The 16,734-nt window shown below is 38.8% G+C and overlaps 1 protein-coding gene across 2 annotated transcripts in view; it reads left to right on the top strand.

Moving 5' to 3' along the window:
• The window catches only part of NBEA (neurobeachin), a 509,094-nt gene that overhangs the window by 251,985 nt on the left and 240,375 nt on the right, over positions 1-16,734 (top strand). For both annotated transcript variants that reach the window (XM_086771979.1, XM_086771978.1), the window contains exon 35: positions 4,429-4,493. In XM_086771979.1, coding sequence (XP_086628105.1) covers positions 4,429-4,493 — 65 coding nt within the window. The remainder of the gene's footprint in view (positions 1-4,428; positions 4,494-16,734) is intronic.

Below are 16,734 nucleotides of genomic sequence, written 5' to 3'. Positions count from 1 at the left end.
TGCGCCTTGCCAGTGCAAATTTGAAGGAAATTCTCACTAAGTAAATTTGGTAATAGGTTTAGCTGTTACCTATGATAGAGAAGGATACATAGAAACACACGTGCAAACATACAGAAACTCGTTGTTTCAATAATCCATTTATCCAGCAGATCTTGAAAACAGTTATCCTAACAAAGTTCTGGATCTGCTACAGGGCTTCTGTAGCAGCTGTCCTGCAGCAGCTTCTTTGCTAACTCCCCTTTTGTACCAGTGCTAATATTCATACGACACAAACACATCTGAAAACCTTTCAGACATTTGTTTCTTAGATCAAAAACCACCAGAGCTCCTCAAAGAGAAGGATTCAGGATTGCAAATCTGGGAGCATAGAGGAGAAGAGAGAAAACACCAGTCATGTTTTCATAACAGCAAACTGTAAATTTGGATCTCTGCATCTAATGGAATCGTACTTTTAGGCTGCAACTTCAGTGTTCAGCTTAGGCTTCTCTGTGGCCCAGATTACACAGGCAGAGGTGTCTTATCTTCTCCATGTCTAACTTCATATTCCTTCTCACTCCCTTTCACCAGTACATGCAATGGTGGAAATAGTCGCATCAAAATAAAAAGTAGCTCTGGATAAAATAGTAATTTTGAACTGATTATACTTCTAGAGTAGCCATGAAAGCAATAGCTCAGAGCAGGTGGCAGGTAAGATGGCTGAGACTATAGGAAAGAAAGACTGCCCCTGGGGTAGTCAAGAAAATTCAACAAAAAGGAAAGGAATTTTGACATATGATGGGAAATAAATAAATTAAAACAACAACAACAAAAAATCCCGCTGATTGTCATACACTGGACAAAGCACTGGACAGGTGTATTAAATGTCAGTCATCTAGCTCCAGATTGATAGTTTGTAGCTGAAGCGAGTACTTTCTCTAATATTTTCATCCTATTTGGACTATATAAAGGTCCAGCAAGAGAGACACAACATTTCTGCTGTGCCTTTATCCATTATCAAATATGACATAGCTTAAACATGTACTTATGTTCTAATATTGATTTGGGGCTCTTCACAATCCAGAATGTGGCATATACACAAATAGGTTGTTATATACACTTAGTCTCATTTCCAAAACCAAAAATGAACTCCAGTACAAGCTACAGGGGAAGGAGAAAACCTTTTCCTTTGTGTTTTTTTTTTCTCTAGAAATAAGTGTTTTGTTGGGGGAGGGTGGTTTGGTTTGTTGTTCCCCCCACCACCACCACCCACCCAGTGTTTCTCACTTGCTTTATAGAATTCTGGAAGTTTTCCAAGAGATTATAATTTTGCATTATCTTTTTTTTTTTTTTTTTTAATGCTGAAGGAGTGTCAGAGAATTTTTTTGCATTAATTCCTTGTCCGTGTGTGGAACATCTTCCAGCCCAATCTCAGTCTTCATCTCTTGGCCATCTGCTTCTGATAATCTAACTTTTTAATGGAAACCATCAGTGTATTCTTTCCTATTTGTTGGGCAATTTTACTTTCTTGATTGTTCTGTGAGATGTCCTTCCAGATCCCTGTAGGCTCAGAAAACTGCTTCTGTGTTTTGCCTTTAACAACAGCAGAATCTGTTCTTCAGTATCTTTCTTACATTAGAGTCATCATGGAACTTCTGGTCCTTTCTCTTGCCTGTCCTTGTCAGACTATTTTTGTCAGGAAACATCAAAGACTACATTTATTGCACATTAGTGAGATGCTGATCTGAACCTCTTCTAGATTCATGGCAAAAGAGGCAGGATCAGAAAACTGTAAGAATTATTTTCCCTGTATCCTAATATGGCAAGATGCCTTCCCTATTAAGTTGCCTACAGTTGAGAAGGATCTTAGGTTGGAGGAAAACACTGAGAAACTCAGAAGGAGTCAACTGGTATTTCTTAAAGGGCTGAGAAAGGGTACAAAAGCTCATTATTGGAGGCCATCATTATTAATATAGGTGCTGTAGTTTTGGGGGGTTTCATTGTGTATATACTGGAGACAATGTGAGGAGTAGTTTTCTGTTTATCGAAAAGTCTTCTCTTTAATGGTGCATTTTGGAAGACTTCAAATTAGTTATCCACCTCTAACACAAAAGATTGATTGAGTATTAAGTGGATTGGCTTTTAGGATGAATAGCCATACGTAGCAACATATGTTAATAGTAATTTTAGTGTCTCTTAAATTAAGAACTATTTCTCCAGTCAGGAAGGAAGCTCTAAGAGTTAGGGAGATTCATGTATCTTCTGGCACATCTCTTCTGTCTGCATTAGAAGAATGCAGAATTTCTACAAGGTGATTAAGGTTAATATTGTATAATCTAAATAAATTTGGCCATTTCCCTAGTATTGTTTGGATAATGTAAATGTTCTTGCAGTTGTGGAATTTTTTTTTCTCTTTTCTTCTAAGATACCAGTGAAATGTTCCTCTGGGAACATTTGACTTCATTTCCAAGATAACTTGGGCAATTGCCACAGGTGAGCAGAAGGGCAATGGGTCTGTGTGTTTCCAAGAAAGTGAAAAATTGAGATATTACTCTGAGTCAAGAAAATAAAGGAAAAATGATTCTTTAGTCCTGTGGAAGTGAAATCTGAAACTTCCTGTTATGTTTACTGCATTGTTAAAGTCATATTCACATCAATAGTGCTGTGAAAGTTTCACATTCTTTTCCTTTCTGTGACTCGGGCAGAAGCCTGATGTATTCCAATGCTTGCCGATTTGCCTTCCAGGAGGATGTCGTCAGTCATTCTGCAACTTCCATCTTGCAGGAAATAGTTACTTTTTAAATGGATGACGTATCATAAAATCCTAAAATTGATCCCAAATTTACTTGGAAGAGTAGACAAAAATACATGTTATTTATCATCTACCGGCAGTATACATGTGAGTGTGAGAGAAGGATAAAGGCAGTAAAATTTGAGTTCTTAGATCTGATTCTCATTCCAAACAATCATGGAAGGTTTTAAGACTCCAATACTTGTCTACTTTGAATGGGCATGGTTTTCTGCCCTAAAGAAACATTTCCTTCAGTCTTGTAACATTTCCTTTGATTCTTTGCTCTTAAATTAAGTAAAGCAAGTTATTGGTGGTATTAGAAGGTAACTTCACAACATGGAGTACAAACCCAAGCTAAATTACATGCATGTTGTGAATTGCAAACACATTTTATAAAGTTTCCTCTTCCTTATTCTGATAAAAGGTAGCACCTGTTCAGCTTTGTACAATACTTTTCTCCAAACGTATTGAAGAGTCCAGAAAGAAGAGTCAGTACAATGGAATTTAATCTGTCTTGAGAAGTTATGATTAAAATACAGCAATTGAAGAATTGAGGTATCAAATGAGTTGTTAATAGCTTAGACTAAAAAATTAAATAAATATTCAATGTGACAAAAAGAAAACAATTGTTCTTTGAGAAAATTTCCTTATGTGTGCAATGCTATCTTTTTTTTCCCCATATCAGGAAACCAACATTGATGATTGCTACCTGATTTTTTAGTCCTGGAAAAAATTAAATGTAAAGCAGAATAGTTCTGTAACTGTCTCTACTCATTTTTGTTTATGACATGAAGTCTCAGACTAGAAAATTTCTCTCTGAACTATAATCCAGCTAATGTATTTTGATTTTTTTTTCTGTATTATGAAAAGGAAATGTTTATTACTCTTAAAAGTTTTAAGGAATTATCGCAAAAGACAGTAATCTTTACTTGCTAGAGAGATATCTTGACCTTTTTTCATCTCGATTATCAGAAGTCTGCTGGTGAGATAGAGGCAGTGGGTTGTATGGCAAAAAGCTGTTTGTAATGCATTGAGAATTTTCTCCTCAACTTAGTGGTACATGAAGTAAAAGTTGTTATCTTTTAATATCTATTAAGTGGTTTAAATCAGTTTTGAAAGTTTATCTTGGAAATCCATGTTAATAATAAAAGAATTTTTTAAACTCAGTTTTTTTTTTTTTATTAGCAACTGGTTTTGTTTTCACTTATAATGGGGAAGAAACAAAGATTAAACTCAAAGGGGGATGGATGGTACACAAATCATTGCCTGCTCTGTATGGTAAAGTGTACAAGATGTAACAGTGAAGCAAAGTGAAGAAACTACTGCTGCCATACTTTGTTGCACTTAATATGTTCATTGGAAACTGTATGAATTGGAGACATAAGATGTTTTTTCATGATCTCTAGATAAGGAAACAAAAGCTTGCTTAAGGGTGAAACTGAAAACATGACCCCCTAAAATATATTTGAAAATCATAATGAATTTTGGTTTTTAAATGATCAGATCATTCTTCTTTTGGAAAAAAGAAAAAAAAGAAAATAAAAGCATTAAATTAAGAAGTTCAGCCTAAATTAAAGCTCCTTAGGAAGTCATCAGGTTCAGCTTCAAAAATGTGGTTTTAAATCCTTGAGTTTTGATCATGTTATATTTTATCTTCTTAGGAATGGCAAAATTCTATTCAGAAGAATGCAGGACTTGCATTTATTGAGCTCATCAATGAAGGAAGGTAATTAATTTTAAAGCTTTTGAACAAGTAATCATTTTGCATTTATTCCACTGGGTGATAATACTTCCTCACCATCTGTTCCAAAAAGATTGTTAAAAGGCCATTTTAATTAAGAGATTTATTGTACCGATATTTTATAGAGTAAATATTTAATTTGAAAATGTGTAAATTCTGAAAATTTTCTTTATTGACAGAAAGAAATAGAGCTCCCATGAACTGTATATAGGCTTGGGTTTATTTGAGAGCTGAACCAGCATTTTCCAGAGCAGCAAGGTTGTTTTACCCAGACAGTCCAGGGAGCCCAATCTGTAAACCCATCTGCTTCTCCGTCTGTTTTAGGAACACAGCATTAAGTATACAGATGCATTTCTCTATACTATCAGTTCATAAGGAATTATTTCTTCTACAATTTCTGGTCCACTTTGACTCCTGTAAAACACACAGGACATTAGGTTTGTAAGAGCTGCCTTGCTTTTAAAAATGGTTAAGATACTTTGTTATCAATCTTCAAGTAATTTTAATGCCGTATCCATTTATATCAGACATACTGGGCAGCAAAGGGGGACTCTTCGGCCTTCCTGATAGTGGAATGCCAAAGACAAATGGAGCCACTTGTGAAATGTGTGTGACTTGTCTTGGCCAGTACATTAAATCCATTTGACTCTAGATGTCTTGATATGTGCAGTTGAAAAAAAAAGTATAGCAATATGCCTGTTGAAGAAATTTTCTTATTATATGTGTGGTTTCTTTTTTTCACCAATAGTGTGTCATAACCAGTAGTGAAATATCAAATCTTCTCTTTATTATAGGATATTTTTTGTCTAGCTGATATTTCAGTGGTTAAATCATGCATTCATTTAAAAGGAAAACTAGAAACCATCAGAGATAGATAGGAATACAGGAACATTAGTATCTGGAAAAATGGATAAAAAAACATGTAGCTTTATATCAAATTTTTTATTGGTGTAAATTCTCTGAATGCACAGAAAGATGCACTGCAATATAGCAGTTGGAAGTGCAGTACTTTTATTAGAAATTCTTGCTACAAAGCAGCAATATGAGTTTACACTGTAATATGACTCACCTGAGTGGGTCATGTACTGCACATTAACCAATAAATATTACGTGGTAACAGACTGAATAATTATAGTAAACTTAAGTTCTCAGGTAGACATACGGAATGCCATTTTGACCCTTTTTATTTTCTCCACCAAAGTGGATTCGGGTATTATTGCGTGTTTGCTGTTGATAAAAGGTTAATTCTCGACAAATCCTACACCTGCATATTTTTAACAGTGAGATGTTAAGATATCAGTGGACCCTCTACTCCCATCTAATAATAAGTTTTCAAAACAAAGTAGTATTTAAGAACTACATCCAGCTCTGAAGCCCCCAACATAAGAAGGACATGGACCAGTTGGAGCAACTCCAGAAGAGGGCCATGAAGATGATAAGAGGGCTGGAGCACCTCTCCTGTGAGGACAGGCTGAGAGAGTTGGGGCTGTTCAGCCTGGAGAAGAGGAGGCTCTGGGGAGGCCTTATAGCAGCCTTCCAGTACCTAAAGGAGGCTTTTAAGAAAGATGGAGAGAAACTCTTTAGCAGGGCCTATTGTGATAGGACTAGGGGTAATGGTTTTAAATAGAAGGAAGCAGATTCAGACTGGACATCAGGAAAAAAAGTTTTTACACTGAGGGTGGTAGAACATTCAAACAGGTTGCCCAGAGAGGTGGTTGATGCCCCATCCCTGGAAACATTCAAGGCCAGGTTGGATGAGGCTCTGAGCAACCTGATCAGGTTGGCCATGTCCTTGCTCCTTGCAGGGGGGTTGGACTAGATGACCTTTGAAGGTCCCTCCCAACGCAAACTATTCTACTATTCTTACTGCTGCTTAAATCCAATTAAAGGCATGTCTAATCAAACTGCGCTTAGACACATGTTCCTCCATATATTTTTGTCAGAAAGGTGTTTTAGAACACGTGTGTGTGCATTAGTGGAATGCTCTTCTTTGCAGTCAGCCCATCCATTGTTAATTTACCCTTTTTCAGTATAAAGGTAACAATCCTTTAACTGAAAATTGTTATAAATATTTATTCTGCTTAACAGCTAAACTTGTGAATGCAATTCATCAGTCATAGCTAGAGAATGCAATTGTGCAGTTGTCAACAATTAACAGGACATAAACAGTTGATGAATGTGCTGCTGAATTAAAGTGCTCCCTAGGATAACCTGAAATTATAAACTGGATCATTTAAAGGAATCTAACAAAGGATCTTTATAATTAAAACAAAGCAGGGTTAATGGGATGTAAAATTGCATATAATCGCTGTGCAATAATGATTGAATTTTAAATTATTAAAAACAAAATGAAGACTAAGAATATTTTGAAGGACTTTGTGGGTAAGATTTTGAGAGACCTGGGTAATAAATCAACAGTTTTGAGAAAGCTTTTTCTTTTGAGCATGGAGGAAAATATTTAGATGTAATGCAGGGGAACATAGTTTTAAATATCTTCAGTTACATGTCTGTTTCAATATATAGAAGCTGCAAGGTGATTTTCTGAGTACCTAACTTTTGTTGTTTCTACATGAAATAATTTCAGTGCCTTTCTGACCTTTGACTTTATTAGAATGTTCTGAAACAAAGTATTTCAATTTAGTTGTAGTTAAAAAATATAACATTTATATTCCTGTCACTTTAATAAATTGCATTTTCATTTTAAATCAGTTGATTTACTGTGTTTGTTTCTGTTTTTCTTGATTTGGAAAATGTTTTGTTAGGAAGGTCTGAATGACACACATGTAGAATTCAGCGTACAAACACTCTCATATAGCTTTCTAAAAATAGGAACTGTTAGAACAGTTTTTAATATAACAGGAGTATCTGACTATAGATTTAAATTAATACTTTCAAGGAGAACATATGCAAAGGTATTTAATTTGGAAATGTACAATAACACTGTCTATAACATACCTGAGAGATTGAGAGTCATCCTGGCTATGGTCTTGAACTTTATGCTTCTTTTTAATCAGTCTCATGCTATGAATATGTGATGTTGAGGGTATCACATATGTCAAGAGCTTCACTGATGTCGGCTTAATTAGGATTTCAGATTTACATTAGGGTATACACATAAGTAGACTTCCTAATTTGAAAGCTTGATGCATCTGCAATATTGGCCATAAAAGGGGACTTGAAAAGAGTTCTGTAGGTATGATGTGAGAGGGAGATTACAACTCACATTTAAGTAGAGTGGTGATGGATGAGGTCAAAATAAAAGGGTGCAGGGTGACAAGAACAAGAGATAAGATAGGAGCACCCATCTTAAGTAAATATGTACACAGATGTATGCAGGTTGGGAAACTAGCAGTAGAAATTACTTCACATGCAGTCAAGAAACTATGACATCACTGGAATTAATGAGATTTGGTGGGACAGCCTGCACTGCATGGCAGAAGTGTTGTGATGGACAGATATAAGTTCCTTGGGAAAGACAGGCAGAGAAAGCAAGGAGAGAGTGTTGCCTTCTTTGTGAAAGATCAGCTCAGATGTATGGAGTTCTTCAATGGGGTGGATGACAGTCTGGTTGATAGCTTGTAGGACAGGATGAGAGGAGAGTCCAGTAAGGGTGATGTCATGGTGAGAGTTTGTTACAGATAACCTGTTCAGGGTGAAGAAAAGGAAGAAGCTTTCTTGAAACAATTTGAGGAAATATCGGAAGTATCTGTATGACAAGCCCTAGTTCTCATTGGGAGCTTTAACCTTCCTGACATCCTATGGAAATGCAACAAGGTGGGATGCATGCAGTCAAGAAGATTTTTGAGGAGTGCTGGGAACGACTTCCTGGTACACGATGAACCAACTAAGAGTGAAACACAGCTGGATCTGCTATTCACTAGCAAGCAAGAACTGGGTTTGGATGTGATAATTAATGGCATCTTTGGCTATAGCTACCATGAAATAGTGGCATTCAAGATCCTGAGGGACATGAGGATGGACAATAGCAGAGTACAGACTTAATGAGTGCAGATTTTATCTTATTCAGGAAACTGATAGGTAGAATCCCATGGAAGGAAGATGTGGAGCTCTGGAAAGGTGGCAGGCCTTTAAGTACAGCATCGTCCAAGTGCAAGGACAGAAAAAAAAGTAGATGTATCGAGAGACTGGTTTGGCTAACCAAGGAAATTATAGTAGAACTCTGGTGTAAAAAGGGAGTACAAAGAAGGTGGAAGTAGAAGCAGGGTAGAAAGGAGGAATTTAGAAACATTGCTTGAGCGTGTAAGGAATGTTGTCTGAAAGGCCAACACTCAACTGGAAATGAGACTTGAAAAAGATATCAAGGGCAACAAGAGCTTCTACCAGTTCAATACTAGTAAAAGGCTGACCAAGGAAAACGTGACGTGTTGCTGAATGGGATGGATGATTTAGTGACAGATAAGACTGAGGTGCTCAATGCTTTATTTGCCTCAGTCTTCACCAAGGTTTCTCAAGTCTCTATCTTTAATGGAAGTGTTCAAGGAGGAGAATTACCTGCAGTGGATGAGTATTGAGTCAAGGATTCCTTGAGACATCTTCTCCTTGAGACATCTTCTCCTGTACAGATCCATAATGATGGGGTACATCTGATGGTAGTGAAAGTCATTGCAAGACTGAACAGTATTATCTCTGAAGTCAGGGGAATTGGGGCAGGTCGAACATGCCTGGAGAAAGGCAAATGTTGCACCCATCTTCAGAACAGTAAAAAAAAACCCACAGAGACCTATAAGCTGCTTGACTTTTCTTTTGTCCCTTGGAAAACCGTAGAGCAAGTCCTTTTGGAACACATTTCTGGCTGCATGAAGGAGAAATTAATTGAGAACAGCCAACATGGATTTAGAAAAGCTAAACCATTCCTGACCAACCTGTTTGCCTCCTATGATCAAACAACTAGATTTGTGGACACAGGGAGAGCAGTGAACATAATTTACCTTGACATTGGCAAGATTTCCACAGTGTCTCACAATACTCATGTATCAGAGTTAGAATGCTACATTCTGAATGGATGGACAACTAAATAGGTAGAAAACTGGATATGTAATGGGGCTCCGAAGGTTATGTTTAATTAGTCGTACTTTACCTTGATGCCTTTGACAAGTAGAGTATCTCAGGGGTCTATCCTGGCTCAGAGATGGATGTTACAGATCATTATTTATTACTCTTTCAGAACTGGATTACTATCCTCAGCTTCTGTTTCCTTCCCCCTTTATGTTTTCACAATACTCACTTCTTCAAAGAGATGACCTTGTCCTTTGATTTAAAATAATTTCCTTTATTTTTTACAGAATTTCCTCATCTTAAATAGCGAGAGTAGTCTGATCATAATATGAATTTGAGGAAACATGAGACTATATTTCATCTCAGATTTAGAATTTTAAGCTTTGTTTCTGTAATTTCATCTCTGTACCTAAGTCTGCTTTCTGCCCTTACCCATGAAAATACATACTTTTGCATATCCACCTACGTGGACCTCCAAGCACACTTAAAATTCACAAAAGGCCTTTTTCTTTTAAACTCTGTTTTGTGAAGAGTTTTCACTAACTTCCTGGAGAGAAGAGCAGAATGTTTAGATAGACAGGAAATTTGTGTTTGTTTAAATTGAGATGAATTACTGATTAAGTCCTGAAAGGATGCTAATAAAGACTTGCATTCTTTTCATGTTACCTCAACATTGTTGGGTAACTGCAGCAAATTTTCTTTTGGACATCCTCTGTTGTAGTTTGGCAGTTCTGATATGTATGGTTTGTGGTAAATGAGCTCACAATCATTATTCACTATTATTCAGTGCTTAAATGTTCAGGCTCTGTGTTAAAGGGTATATTGGTGGTGCCATTTGCTATCTTTGGTTTATGACGTGCATTTATGGCTGGATCTCTAGATACCCCTTGAATAACTTGTTTAGTAGTTGAGTCCAAGAAGGATGGAGAAAGGATACGGTTGCTTGTTTCTGTCTTGACAATGATCTTGATCACAAGAATGTTGAGGTCAGAATGGGGAGCTCAGCTGAATCATCCAGGAGTGCAAGATGCTTGGTCTTCAGACATGATAGATACTATGTAGCTGAGGCCTACCAGAGCAACTTGCAAAGGATGCCAGTCTGTCATAGTTTATCCCTGCTCGGGAGCAAGTTACGCAGTCTCTCCCTCACTCTCCCCACCCTCTGAGGGAACAGGGGAGAGATAAACTGTGACACACTCTGATGTGCAGAATACAACATATGCAAATCCAGGCAGAAAATAGACCTGGGGAAGCATTAGCACACAGATACAATATATAAATAAGAACAAAGGAGTTTGATTATTCTGTCTTTGGCAGCTGTAACCAAATTCTGTTGCTGTATTGTCATTGTCGTGGGTTTGTTTAGTGAAGGGGGGCCTAAGGTGGTAGCTTCTGTAGGAAACTGCTAGAAGTCACTCCCCTTTGTTCAGTGGACTCGGCCGGGCCTAGGGCGGACCCGCTGCTGGCCAAGGCCGAGCCGATTGGTAGCAGAATGTCCCGTGATAACGCCTCTGCGATAACGTATTTAAGAAGGGGAAAACAGAAAAAAAAAGAGAGAAGAGAAGATGTGAAGAAGCTGAGCGGGGGCAGAGGCGCAGAGGGGGAGGCGCAGGCCTCATGGGCCTTGCAGGCCTCACCCTCTGGCCTCTCGCGAGGCAGCCGACTGGGCCCGACTTGGTCCGGCCCGGCTGCAAGAAGTGGAAGGGAGATGAGAAGTGAATAAGATATAAAAAAGATCCTGAGAGACATCTACCAGCCTGTTGTGAGGAACGGCTGCAGACGCCAAGGCCAGTTCAGAAGTGAGGGGGAGGAGTAATGCAGCTCCTGGCCAAGATTCGCCTGCAGCCTGTGGTGACGACCATGGTGGAGCAGGTTGTCCCCCTGCAGCCCGTGGAGGTCCACGGAGGAGCAGAGATCCACTTGGAGCCCATGAAGGACCCCACACCGGGGGAGGTGGATGCCTGAAGGCGGCTGTGGCCCGTGGAGGGCCTGCTGGGGCAGCTGTTCTGAAGGGACTGAACTCCGTGGAAGAGATGACCCACGCCGGAGCAGTTCCATGAAGGACTCTGGCGTAGGGGTGGGACCCCACGCTGGAGCAGGGAAGGAATGTGAGGAGTTCTTCCCCTGACCATGAAGCAGCGGCGTGAAACAACATGTGATGAACTGACCGCAACCCCCATTCCCTCTTCCCCGCTGTGTCGCTCGAGGGGGGAAGGTAGTAGAGATAATGTTAAGCTTGGGAAGAGGGAGGGGTGGATGGAGGTTATCTTGTTCTCTGTCTCATTATCCTGCTGTTTTTAGTAATAAATGCATAGTTTTCTCCAAGTCGAGCCTGTTTTGCCCATGACAGTAACTTTTAAGGATTTCTCCCTGTCCTTATCTCAAACCTCGAGCCGTTTTTCCTTATATTTTCTCTCCCTGTTCTCTCGGAGGGTGGGGGGAGCGAGAGAGAGACTGCGTAGTCTGGTCCCGATCAGGGCTGAACTACGACAGTCATCCTCACCAATTGTTACTTTTCATTGGAGCAATCCTTTAACAACTGTGAGTGGCTGTTTTATGGAAATTCATCCTAAATGTCATCTTCCATCAGTAAAAGATACTTGTCATAGATACTTCTGTAAAATTGGGCACTCAATGTCTGTATTTCTGCTTCAGCTGAGACATGAGCTTGAGCTCCCTGTTAGATGTGCTTTTTTATAATCTCATACTATTTAGTACCACTGTCCTTGTTCTACCTGCAGACTAATTTTTTTGTGTGTGTGTGTCAGACAAAGCATGCATTGTTATGGTAACCATCTATCTATTTGTAGGGTCAATACAGCTGGAGTTCTTAGATCTATTTGAGGTTTTGAGGCGTCCTCTCATCTTCTAACCTTGCCTGATCTGGTCATATCACAAAGCTGAGGCTGATTCTGACATGCAGGCCATCTCAGCTGTAACTGTTGGTCTTGGATGTTTGCTGGATGGTCACTATTTCAAAGAGACTGATTCCTCTTGATTTAGAAAATTCTTATGCAAAACAGTAAGTCCTTTTGAGAAATGGAATAGATTCTTTGTAGTAAATTCTGAGTTTCACTGAGTTGGTTATAACTTCTGTGGCATTTCTGAAACATTAATAGCTACCTTCCATGAAGTTTATCTTGCCAATGTGCTCATGTTGTAGTCCAGTAGCTGGTCTTTGCATGCTGTAATTTCAAACTTTTCTCTAGTAAATTATTCGTCATTGCTCTTTTGCTGGAAATCAGGCCCCAGTGTTAGACATTCCTTCCTAAAGTTTATCGGAATTTCCTTTCAAAGTATTTATAGCAGTGTGGCATCTTGTAGAACTTCAAACTCTTCATGTTAAACCAGTTTATGAATCCTGTTATAGATACAAAGTGCAATGATAGGTTTCATTTCTTATGAATGCCATTAAGGGTAATAATTGTCAAAAAAAAAACCCCTGTGTTTGTTGAAAAACTGGCATATTTCCAGGCTGCTTCTTGGAAAAATTAAGCTATGGGCATCTGATGAAAGTAAGTCAGAGAAACATCTGTTTCCCTGGACATGTGAGTTGGCAAAACTTCAGGAATGACTAAAGGAAGCAAGACCTTAGCTAAATTATAACAAATGTTCATTTTGTAATCTGTTTTGAAAATTGCTGCTTGGGAATGATCTGCTTTTTTAGTTTATCTCAAATGAAAGAAAGATTGGGTAACATAAGCAGAATTGTTTTATCTCACAGTGTAACAGCCACAAGCCCTCTTTCTCTCTGTGTGAGATTATTACTAGGAGCAACTGACTGCAGGATAGCAAAGCCAGCTCAGAATAGTTACGAGACAGGAGTTTTCATCCTTCACTTCTGATAGGTGTACAAATAGCACTGTTTGTCACAAGCTATCCCAATCCACATCTAAATGTGTTGCAAACATTTTATGCTTTTTACATGTTTCCAAGACAGTTTGAGTATAGTCTTATCACAGTCTCTACTGCCAAAACTGTTTAAAAAAACATAATTCTCACTAGCTTTGGCTATTTACCTGAAAGACTTCTTGGAATGTAGAACTCCACAATGCAGCCTTTTTAAACCCCACTATCTGAAAAATAGGGGATTCTGATTGATTATATATACATTTTCATAACTTCTTTTAACCTGTAAGCACTTTAGACTTCTAAAGTAACCTTGCTGAGAACAGAATTTGGGAAAGCAAGCCACATGGATTTAAAATAACTTCTTACCTACTCCTAAACAGCATTTGCAAATAACTCATATTTATGAATCAGCATGTCCTGAGACATATTCTCACCTAGTCTGCTCTCATTTGTGAGTCTGAGACTCTTTGACTCTTAGGTAAAGGAGAACCTGCCATTTACAATTATTCCTACAGATACTTAAGTTCTGTCATGCTTATTTTAAAGTACTAGCATATCTTAATTCTAGTTTTTACTTCCATTTTCCATATGTTCATCTGGAAACTTCACAGCTATCTGTATTTCCCCATAGAAATGTACAAGAGTCAAGTCACAAGTGATTTCAGACTGCTTTGTTGGTGGATTCCTTACTGAAGGTCCTTTGATTCAGTCTGAAAACAAATCAAACCCATTTCCAAGTAAGGGAACTTTAACTGTTGTTCATAAATTTGTGGGCATTAGTAGAAATCAAGCTTGTCTTGGTAAAAAGAAACCATAAGTTACCAACTCAGTGTTTAATCTTTACCTTATGCTATAAGAATTGCTGCTTAAAGAGGATAAGATTTTGACTGGTCATCAGTTCCTGGTTGAGATCAGCTCATTTGGGGAAGGACACAGCAGTACATTTGGCTTCAATTCTGATAGGAGTTTCAGTGGTGCAACTAAAGAAATGGTCACACCAGATAAAGCCAAACTTTATTCTAGGTCAATGTCTTCTTTCTTTTGGTAAACCATGAATTACTGGAAGATAGTATTAAAAGTACAGCAAGCTTGTGGTGACACTTTTCAGACAAGTCCTTAGCCCTGTGGGAGGACTATTTGTGTAGAGATTAGTAAATATGACCAGAAGACCTGATTCATCACTATCTCAACATCAATCTTTCTACTAGGTCTTTTGAGGGTGGTGCTTGCTTAGGCAGGATGAGGATTTAGAAAGGTGAATGAGAACAGTGGCTATAATTCAGTCACAACAAATGTTCAGTTGTCAGTGATAAGGAGATCTCACCAAAGAACATGTTTTATTTCCAAAGGAGAGTAAAAAATGGTGCTGCTGTCAAATTTCAGATCTTCCCTCTGTTTAGCAAGTGTATATGTGTGTTGTGCCTCAAGCTCCTTCTTACCTGGATTGGTCACTCCAGTATAGGATGATGGTTTGAGAAAGATGCAGAGAACAGACTTTTCCTCAAAAGAGAGTGCTCTAAAAATCTGTGGATGGGAAGCATAGTTGGGCAGATGACTGAAATATCAATCAGAATATATTGAGTGGGTTTCAAACCTGCATTAATGTCAATATTATACAATGTAATATGTTATGTAAATATTTTATAACGTAACAGTACATGGAGTTCGCATTATTGAGAATATATGCTAGAGGCTGTTGGTTCGTCTTTTGGAAATGTCTGAGGAGGTAAAAGACCAATCTATCACTGATTTTTTTTTTTTTTTTTTTTGTGGAAAGTCGTAGAATCTAGGGGTAAGAAAAATGAAAACACAATTCTAGAACTGCATCAGAAAAGGCATTTCCATTCAAGCAAGACAGCATTAATGTTACTATGTAAATAATGACTAGAACTTTTCTAGAATACTACTGATAGTTTTGGCTTCAACTTGCAGAAAAGGTAAAATCAGTGTATGAAATTAGTAAAAACCCAAAAGGCAATCTCTTTTGCTAACTGTTTTGCCATACAAGAAAAGTCAGAGAGCTAATTTACTTAGCCTAGTAAAATAGGGACAGATGGAATATCAGAAGGTCGACGGAAGGAAGAAGAGTTGTGTAAACTCAAGAGCAACATTTGCATAAAATGAAACAGTAAAGACTGCCTAAGAATCATAGAATCATAGAATGCTTAGGGTTGGAAGGGACCTTCAAAGGTCATCTAGTCCAACCCCCCTGAAGGGGGCAGGGACATCCCTGACTAGATCAGGTTGCTCAGAGCCCCATCCAGCCTGGCCTTGAACACTTCCAGGGATGGGGCTTCCACCACCTCTCTGGGCAACCGGTTCCAGTGTTCTACAACCCTCAGTGTAAAAAAATTTTTCCTAATATCCAATCTAAATCTACCTCTCTCTATTTTAAAACCATTACTCCTTGTCCTGTCACAACAGGCCCTACTGAACAGCCTATCCCCATCTTTCCTGTAGGCCCCCTTGGGGTACTGGAAGACCGCTATCAGGTCTCCCCGGAGCCTTCTCTTCTCCAGGCTGAACAGCCCCAACTCTCTCAGCCTGTCCTCATAGGAAAGGTGCTCCAGCCCTCTTATCATCTTCGTGCCCCTCCTCTGGACCTTCTCCAACTGGTCCATGTCCTTCTTATGTTGGGGGCTCCAGAACTGGACACAGTACTCCAGGTGGGGTCTCACCAGGGCAGAGTAGAGGGAGAATCACCTCCCTTGACCTGCTGGCCACGCTCCTCTTGATGCAACCCAGGATGTGGTTGGCCTTCCGGGCCGCAAGGGCGCATTGTCGGCTCATGTTGAGCTTCTCGTCCACCAGCACTCCCAAGTCCTTCTCCTCAGTGCTGCTCTCAATCGGTTCCCCGCCCAGCCTGTATCTAATGCTGTCTTGGAGGCAGGCAGTTCAATCACATTTTCCTAAACTGAAAACATATTTTATGAGCTAGATTTCATGAAAATGCCTTTCATATACCAAAGATAGTTTATGAAAGAATTTGTATGATGTAGCTGCGTGTTGCAGTGAAGGAGTGAATTTGCTGACCTAGAGGTCCTTGTTCCTTTCTCTTATTTGCAGTGCATGAAGGGTTTTGTTTTGTTGGGTTTTTTTACATATTGGCAGCCTTCAATACTACTGAGTGTGAGATTTTTCCTGGTTTTGGATCCTTTCTGAATGATTTCTATTGTTTTGGTTTTTTTAATATGAGAATCCAAAATATAGTTTTAAGCACTTTTTCTCATGCCAGAAAAGTCTGGGCTTTCTTTTTTCTTTTTAATCTTATGCTATGCATGTGATTGAGTTACTAAGAATTTAGATAAATTGGAAAGTATTCAAAGGATGATGACGTTGCCATGCATGTTCGTCAGGT

The sequence above is a fragment of the Chlamydotis macqueenii genome, chromosome 1 (genome assembly GCF_036417535.1).
Source record: "Chlamydotis macqueenii isolate bChlMac1 chromosome 1, bChlMac1.mat, whole genome shotgun sequence".
In the NCBI taxonomy this organism is placed as follows: Eukaryota; Metazoa; Chordata; class Aves; order Otidiformes; family Otididae; genus Chlamydotis; species Chlamydotis macqueenii.
The sequence above is the reverse complement of the archived record's forward strand: the minus strand, read 5'-3'. Positions and strand labels throughout refer to the sequence as shown.